The sequence below is a fragment of the Bacillus rossius genome, chromosome 18 (genome assembly GCF_032445375.1).
Source record: "Bacillus rossius redtenbacheri isolate Brsri chromosome 18, Brsri_v3, whole genome shotgun sequence".
NCBI lineage: Eukaryota > Metazoa > Arthropoda > Insecta > Phasmatodea > Bacillidae > Bacillus > Bacillus rossius.
The window spans coordinates 21724588-21733805 of NC_086345.1; the positions used below are offsets into that span (position 1 = coordinate 21724588).

Sequence of the window (9218 nt, forward strand, 5' to 3'; positions counted from 1 at the left end):
AAAACGACGTCGGCTGACACAGATATAGGGTTTTTTTTTTTCGTTTTCGGAAGAAAAAAAAAACAGAAAAAAAATTGACAGCCTACACCAATTAAATTGCCACGGGCATGCCCCGTTAATCCTATTACTCTTATTAATTCTTAAAAAAAAATCGGGAACGACTCAAGTTAAAAAAAAAGTTAACGAATGTTTTCGCGGTGCAAAAAAAAAAAATGGTAAGATTTAACACGCATTCCCATTGTAAAATTAATGTTAGGCTAAATCGATCGTTTAAAAAAAGGAAATAAAACAAAAATGGTTGCATGGTCGCCAGGTGGGTTACAAGTTAAACTGCGTGGACAGAGAGATATAAACGTGTGATAGTATAGGAGCGAGCAAAGTCATGAAAAAAGTTACATTTAGGTCAGCTGTTTTTTTTTTTTAAATATTCCTTTTGTCATTGAAATCAGGCAGGGACATTTACGTACGTCTGGCACCTGGAAACTGTTGCGTTTTAACTGTGCGTATTCCCTTTCTACAGGTGAAAATTGCGTATTTTAAAATAAGTTTAAGATTTTTTTTAAAAAAAGATTTGTCTTTTAAGCAATATAAATATGCAATTCCCAGACAGTTTTTCTATTGCTAACACTGCGCTCGATGCAATTTTAGTAATAAAAAATATTTTCATATAATTTTACTATCGCTAAAATATGATGTATGATACAGTTCTATAATCGAAGATTGTCATATTAATTTGCCAGATATAAATTCGGTTGTTTAATTAAGGGCCAGACCGATTAAAGTCTCAGTAAAAAAAAAAATATATATATATATATATATATATATATATATATATATTTGAAACGAATGCGCAACTTGGTAAGTATACAAGCGTTAAATGCGAGTGTACGACAGGTACGCGAGTGTAGTTATAAGAATACGTGCAAGTATGCGACTGGGCAAGTATGCTAGTGCTCGAAGTATGCAAGTGTTCTAAAGTGCAAACATGCCATGGAGCGTCGCCGAAGAAACCCGTGTTTTCGGCGAGAGATCTGAAAGATAAAATCGTCGTCAATAAATAATACAAAAAAATACAATTATGACACTCTAATTTAAAAATTATATTCTCCCTCTCCCCATCGAGCACCCCACTCCCCACTCGGCTACTACGAAGTTGCATGAAGTTACTTAGAAGTTGTACGAATTGGCGGGATAATTTACCCGATGAAGAGATTTATTTAATATTTAAGTGAAACTTTTATATACCGTTGTAACTTGCAAAAAATTATTTTTTAATTTTTTACGCATATTTTGTTTCCGAAACTATGTTATAAGTACATTAGATTGTATTTGAATTAAAAGATCTTTTTATATTTCTACTTTATAAAAACCACTTGTTATTTTTTTATTATTTGTCTATCGTTTCCATTTCGATACATTAAATGAATTTCCACATTACATCTCAAAGTTGTGTCTAAAAATTTTTGCGCTCTATGGCTTGTATCTGGCAACAGAGCGTACCGAAACAATGCTGATAGGAGATATCGTGCATTTGAAAGAAAGAGAGAGGGGAAGCCTAAAATGTACATCAAGTCCTGTCCCTGCCCGAATACCGCCCGAATATTCACCTTAGGCCAACCACGGGTTTATTTATATCTTTATATATATATTTATTGTGTGCGTGTGTATGTCACTGAACTCCTCCTAGACGGCTGGACCGATTTTGATGAAATTTTGTGTGTGAATTCACGGGGATTCGAGGATGGTTTAGATTCACAATTGGATATTTTATCTCGATTCTGAGTTAATAAAAACTAAAAAAACACGCTTTAAAAGCAAAAATTGCAACGCATTATTAGAAGCCATTAAGTTTTGCTATTGTAAGGAACTAAGTAGAGAGTAAGAAAAAAATAAAGATCCTGACAGTTTATAATGTCGCCATATTTGTTTCAATTTTCAATACCCTTTTTGTATATTACAATTTAAATTGCAGAAAAAAATCATGTTTCATAGACACACAAATAGTGAGTGTGTGTCATTTCTCTATGTCCACGAGGTCTCGCCGCGTCAATTTTCTCCTTGGAGCGAACCCGTCCGCTTAATTAAATAAACAGCTTTTATCGTTGAATGATTTCATGATTTATTTAATGAAAATATGCTCTCATAAAAAAATTAGTTAGATAGACATTCAATAGGTGTCTTTCTCTCACTCTCTCTCTCTCTCTCTGAAATGTATGTAGCTTGCTCGCGGGTCAGTAATGCAGACAATCTTTACATTCTAGCTCGAGACGGAAAAAACAGTAAATGTGGTTTACAAAGACATTTTATGAAGTGTCTTCCCGTCATTACATTTGAAAGTAGAAACATATTTACTCAAAATTTAGGTAGTAACATATTTTTATTGCAAAGACTGAAATAGAGGTGAGAAAAATTATCATTTGTGAACATAAGAAAACTACTACAACTGTATCAACTGTTATGTTATAATGTTTAAATATCTAAATGGTGCAAGATAATACAAAATTCCATGCGGAAAAATTCGTGGGCAGCAGATACGTATAGTTATAGGTGTGGGGCTATGCATGCTGATTTTTCATATACTGCATGGATGCGAACATGTAAGAATAATCTATCTTACTATAATAAAACAGTACTTTTTCTGTCTGTCTGTTTGTACGCGATTTTGATGAAATTTTGTGTGTGAGTTCACGGGGATTCGAGGATGGTTTAGATTCACAATTGGATATTTTATCTCGATTCTGAGTTAAGAAAAACTAAAAATACACGCTTTAAAAGCAAAAAAACTAAGCATTGTTGATAATTAGCCTCCATGGCAATGGGCTTTTGCATTGTTGTTGCCTTCTGCGTAACCATGGGAAAGGTTTTTGGTAACGGCAGTGGCGTGCCCAAGAGGAGGGGTATGTATAATGAGAAGATACAAAATGTCCAGCGTAGAAATACTTACCGCCATATCCATATCTCACAAAAAGTACATTTGGGCAGGACAATGTCTGTCGGGTCCGCTAGAAAGATATATAGAGATATATATGTAGAAAGATATATAGAGATAGAGATATAAATAGAAAGATAGAGAGAGTTATAGAGATATACATAGAGAGATAAAGAGAGATGCTTAGTATACGTTTGAAAAATTGATTAAGGCATTGCAACGCATGCCGGGTATTATCTAGTATATTTATATTTCTCTGTTTATTTTAATGTAGCTACACTAACCTAAATAACCGTAACCTAACCAACCACTTTTAATATTTGGATTCATTTTTCCTGCGCAAAAATAAAACAAATCCCGAGGTTGGCCGAAGGTGAATATTCGGGCAGGGACAGAGCTTGGTGTACATCTTAGGTTTCCCAAGAGAGAGAGAGAGAGAGATGAGAGGGTAAATACTCATTTAAATGCACACTGCAATTCAAGGATGAGATGAGCTATAGAAGAGGCCACCTTGCCTCTCCCCCTTTCCCTACATTCGCAACACGGGAGACTTCGTCCGTGACGGTAGATATCGGATGTCGGCCACTAAGGGTTCTCTACCGACGTATCCACTCTACGTGCGCGAATCGTCAAACAGGAGATGCGTCATTTCCTCTCCACGGCATTGAGTTACTGCTCCGTAAGCTGCAGTTGTTTTTTCTTCTTTTTTTTTCGACCAGAGCCCGCGACGCGACCTAGCGAGAATGCACGCACCTGCAGCTGCGAAGGCGGATTCCGTTAGACGAATCAGTGGCGTAGCCAGGATTTGCGTATGGGGAGGTGTAAAGAAGCATGCCCCCCCCCCCCCCCCCCCCCGTATTAAAGCGGGTGGTCCGGGGGTCCTCCCCCGGGAAAATTTGGATTTTAAGGTGTAAAATAGTGCTATTTTAGCAGCTTTCGGTACTTAAATTTAAATATTGTAATGGTAAAATTTTTATTAATTTTAATATGAAATTTGTTTGAGTGATGAATAAGAAATTAATTAAAGATTTGGTGCTAAGGGGGGGGGGGGTTCGAACCCCTAACCCCCCCCCCCCCCTGGCTACGCCCCTGTAGACGATAAAACGTTTGATCGAAAGAATGAGTCAAACGATTGACGCACGCTACAATCAACCCGTCAATCAACAACAGCAACAAATAAATCTTCTGATCAAAACTCATCCGTAGTGGAGTTTCCGTATGGAAGTTATATAATTATTATAGTGTTCCTCAAGCGTCAAACGGGTCCCCTTGACGATCAGTCATGCTTGACTCAATCGATTGAGATCGATTTTGATCGATCGTCCTTAACGCAATTCGCCTTTCGCGCAGACGCCAGTTACCAAGAAAGAATTTGCAATACCGCAAGAAAGATATTGTAACTTTGTATACAACACATGGCAATTGTTACTTTTTTTTTTTTCACTTATGAAATACGTTTTTTTTTTCTCGAGATAATGCCCAGAATTTCTTACGAAATTCAAGTAGGTGTGTGCAGAAAGTACGTTTCATAAGCGTCCCTCCACCGCAGTTCACAAGGGAAAACTTTTTAATGAACTTATAACTATATTGGCAGTATTTCAATAAAAATTTCTTGTCGAAAATCAGGTCAAAATCCCGATCATTTATTTTTTTAATTTTTTTAAGTTAGAAATATACAGGATATGCCATCTAGCACCCCCCAGTGTCTTTATCTTAACATAAATGATATTTTTTTTTCGAACGGATTCAATTTTCTTTTTAGTAATTTTAAAATAAAATTTCTGTCGGTAGAACTGTAAACGCCGATGAAGTTATTTACATTTAAGAGCGTGAATCTTACTCTTCATTGCAACACATATAAGCTCAATTTTTTTTTAAATTATTTTTTTTTCCTTCTCGGGAAAACACCACATTCGCCTAGGGCAGGGGTCGGTAAATAGTGGCTCGCGAGACGCATGCGGCATTTGTCATAGTATTTCAAGGCTCTACAACTCAATTCGCTGCTTTAGCACACGAACAAAATGAAACTGTCCAATCACAACGCATGTCCTCTCTCGCACAGGGACTTTTTTAAATTTAATATTTAAATAATAAATTTTAAAAATTATGTTTTCTCTTTTTTTAAGTAGATCTCTTCTCTACTAATGACCATAATTTTTTTTTTACATTTACGTATTTTTTTTCTTTTCCAAGTAGCCTTTTATTTTTAATACTTTATGTTGAATTTGTGAATAAAACATTTTGATTTCGACTCTTCCTTTTTTTTACTAACCGTCTTAAAAACTCCATGTAGATAGAGAGAAAATACATGTTACGGCTCTCTATAAAAAAATTTGGAGAAATATGTTTACTTAATACATGGCTCATCTCACTCGAATGTCTAACTTGCTGTTCAAGGAAGATCACCGCATCAGCTACTTGCTACAAAAAACTCATTTCGAACACGGAAATTTTCGAGCCAAGTTTTAGAGTATACTCGTATCGTGTGTGGTCAAAACACATACACGAGTCTGTCTCGCAAGCCAGACTTGTATGAGTGTATTTCATCGTTGAGGCCTGGTGTTAAAACGCCATATTGATTTTTTTTTAACTTTCTCACCGTTATTATTTTAAAAGGCTAATTATGAGATTTAACACGAAACCTCCCTTGAATATTTTGTTCTGTCGTAAATATTTTTATGAAGAGACATTCATTAAGTGAAAAATGATCGGTGTAAAAAGTAAGGAATGCGTTGGTAATTATAATCATTCCTAAACGACATTTTTTTAAGCGATTCACATAATAATAGCAATATTTAAACCAACTAAAAAAATTAAACAACAGGTTTTTTTTCTATTTTTAGTTTTGAAGGCGCGGTTGTAAATACTGCAGTATTTGATTTTTTTAAAGTTTAATTTTACTTCATTAATTAATTAATTTTGGCTTATCAACTCAACGCAATTTCGACACGTGGCGAACGAAATGATACGTGAAAAGGAAGGTAAATATTGTATTTCAAGCAGGACTGCCACAAAAAAAAAAAATATTTAAACTAAAACGCAAAAACCAACAACAATGATATCGTTTCAACGGGACACATAAAAGTAGTCCCGCGCCCCCGCCCCTACTCCTAACCGAACCTAAAATATACAGCTCACCATTGTTGCGTGCCACGCAATTTACGTTGTCGACGGGATTAAACATTTAAAAAAAAATATATATATATATATATATATATATATATATATATATGAGAAGGGTGAGAGAAATAAATAAAACCAAAAATAAAATTCAATACGTCAGATAAAAAGAATCGGGAAAGGTTTTGTTTCATTGATTGGGGGGGGGGGAGGGTGGTGGAGAGAAAAAAAAAAAGGTGGGTAAATATTTGAGGACGGGATATAGGAAGTTCGGGTTGCGCCGGAGGTTTGTGCGAGTGGAAGAGGAGAAGGAAGGGTGGAGTAGGGGAGTGAGGCGGGTTAGTAGGGGAGAGGGGAGAGAGAGCTTCGCCCGCCGGCCGCACAGGCAGCGCCGCGATCGTGCGCAGAGGCGGACGCGCGGAGGGACCCCAGCGCGCACCGCGGCCGGTCAGTCTGCTCGGAACTGCCGCGGCGACTGGTCGGTGACACGGTTGCGGACCGCGCAGAGAACACGACGACTGCTTCCCTTTCTCTCCCCGTGATGCCGCGCGTCGTGTGAGAGTTAGAGAGACAGGCGCTTCGGTCCTAGAGGGGGGAACGAACCCCCGATGACGGCCGCGTGATGCGTCGTGACGCCGCGGGGGCGGCGCTCGTCCTGGCGGGGGCGGCGGCGATGCTTCTGCTGCTGGCGGCCGCCTCCTCCGCCGCCTCCGGATCGTGCCCGAGCGCGTGCGCGTGCAAGTGGAAGGGCGGCAAGCAGACGGTGGAGTGCGTGGACCGCGGGCTGATCACCATCCCTGAGGGCGTGCACCCTGAGACGCAGGTCCTGGACATGTCGGGGAACAACCTTCAGGTGCTGCCCCGGGACATGTTCGTGCGCGCCGGGCTTCTGAACCTGCAGCGGGTGTACCTGCGGAACTGCCGCGTGGGCGAGGTGGACGACCGCGCGCTAAACGGCCTCACCAACCTGGTGGAGCTGGACCTGTCCTACAACCTGCTCACCTTCATCCCCTCCGCCACCTTCCACGACGTTCCGTTCCTCCGGGACGTGACGCTAGCGCGCAACCCCATCCGGAAGATCGACGGTCACGCCTTCCGCACCTTGCCGTCGCTCGTCAAGCTCGACCTGTCGCACTGCGAGCTCCAGGCCATCGCTCCGAAAGCCTTCGAAGGCGTGGAGCAGCTGGCGACCTTGAAGCTCAACGGCAACAGGCTGTCGGAGCTGCGGCCCAAGACGGTGGAGACCTTGAGCCGGTTGCAAGGCGTGGAGCTGCACGACAACCCGTGGGTCTGCGACTGCCGCCTGCGCGCCGTGAAGCTGTGGCTCGCGGACAACAACATCCCGTACCCGGTTTCGCCCGCGTGCGCCGGAGGCCCGGCGCGAGTCGCCGGACGAACCTTCGCCGAGCTGGACGTGGACGACTTCGCGTGCCGGCCGGAGATCCTGCCCGCCAGCCGCCACGTGGAGGCGGCGGCGGGGGAGAACGCGACCGTGCTTTGCCGCGTGGGAGCGGTCCCTCCGGCGACGGTGCACTGGTACTCCGCGGGTCGACAGCTGGCCAACCTCACGTCCTGGGGCACCGGCCAGAAGGTGCTCATCTTCGAGGACGGCCGCTTCGAGAAGACCAGCTCGCTGGTGCTGACGGGAGCGCGCGACGCAGACACGGCAGAGTTCTACTGCGTGGCGGACAACCGCGCCGGGACTGCAGAGGCCAACTTCACCCTGAGGGTCGCCCCGCGCGCAGCCGGGATGGCAACCTTCGACGGCGGACAGATCGCCGGACTGAGCGCCGTGTTCGTGGTTCTCCTGCTGTTCGTGCTTCTGGCGGCGCTGCTGGCGCTGGCGAGGCTGCGCCGGCCGCGGCAGTTGGACGCCAAGACGCCGGACCGCGAGGCGGCGGTTGCGGCGGTCGAGGCAAAGCCCGCGCCGCCGCCGCCAGCCGCCGCCGCTAGGCCAGACCCGCCCCGGCCGCCCTCGCCCGCCCCGCTGGACCTCATAAGAGACACGACCGCCCCCGACGATGCGCGCCCCGCCTCCGGCGAGTACAGCCGCGCGCTGGGCTCCGACTCGTTGTACCCTTCGGGCCTGTGGGAGCAGCAGCGCAAAGGGCGGTCCAGCGAGGCTTCCACCCCCACGGGGCTGTTCCTGCGCGGCTCCGGCTCATTCGGCTGCTTCGACGCGTCGTCGGACCGCACGCCCATCATCGGGGACGGCTGCGAGGATGATCCGCCTGTTGGCCGAGCTACCCGGCTCGACGGCTACCCTCCGGACTACGGGCTGCCCGTCGCCGACTCGCCCGGCGAGCTGGCGCCGCCGCTACCCAGCGCCAAGACGCTGCGCGTGTGGCAGCGCGGGGTCCCTGTCCTGCCGCCAGTCACTGCGCTCAAGAGGGCGCTGTCCAGCAACAGGAACTCCCCCGACGAGGGCTACCAGGAAGGCTGCGGCACGGACGTCTGAGCCCTTTCCTCCGCTATCTCGTCCCGTCGCGACGTGTGCGCGATATCTCCCCCCTTCTTAATAAGGTGGAATCACAATGCCCCGACGACCCCGACACGACGAAAAAATTTTCAACAGCCAATAAGAACCTGGTTCATCCCGACGAAACAGGTTCTTATTGGCTGTTGAAAATTTTTCCGTCGTGTCGGGGTCGTCGGGGCATTGTGGTTCCACCTTTACGGGTTGTGCCAAGAGGAAACGATGAAACAGATCACGACGATCACGGGCAAAATATTTTTTCCGTTTTATAATTTGGCACCCGTGTCTGAATAAATATTCGACAAAAAAAATCCCTATGTCAGTATTAATATTTAAAAAAACAAACCATAACGTAAAAAAAATCACCTATCTGTCGAAAAATGACATTTCAACTCCTTTTGACCAGAGCTTGTTAATTTAACGTCAATTTTCTTCAAACCCTCTTTCTTTAAACATAACCTAATTTAAAGAAATATAATATATATTCCAGCTAAAAAGTGTAATGGAATGATTTTTTTTTCCTTTTTAATTTATTTTAATGGTAATATCTTAGTATATCGCAGAGATGTTCGTTTTCCTACTAAAAAAAAAAAAAGTGACAAGTACTTTTATAACGTTGTTCCTTAACAAAATAAAAGTGGAAGTATTTAGCGTAATATTTTTTAATGTGTATGTCTGTATTTTTTAAAAGTA

General features: G+C 43.6%; 1 protein-coding gene across 1 annotated transcript; it reads left to right on the forward strand.

The window, feature by feature from the left end:
* The first annotated feature begins 6483 nt into the window (after positions 1–6483).
* Positions 6484–8568, forward strand: LOC134541092 (leucine-rich repeat-containing protein 24-like). Its single transcript, XM_063384250.1, has one exon. It carries the CDS (start codon positions 6672–6674, stop codon positions 8505–8507), a length of 1836 nt encoding a protein of 611 aa, XP_063240320.1. The 5' UTR covers positions 6484–6671; the 3' UTR covers positions 8508–8568.
* The last annotated feature ends 650 nt before the right edge of the window (positions 8569–9218 follow it).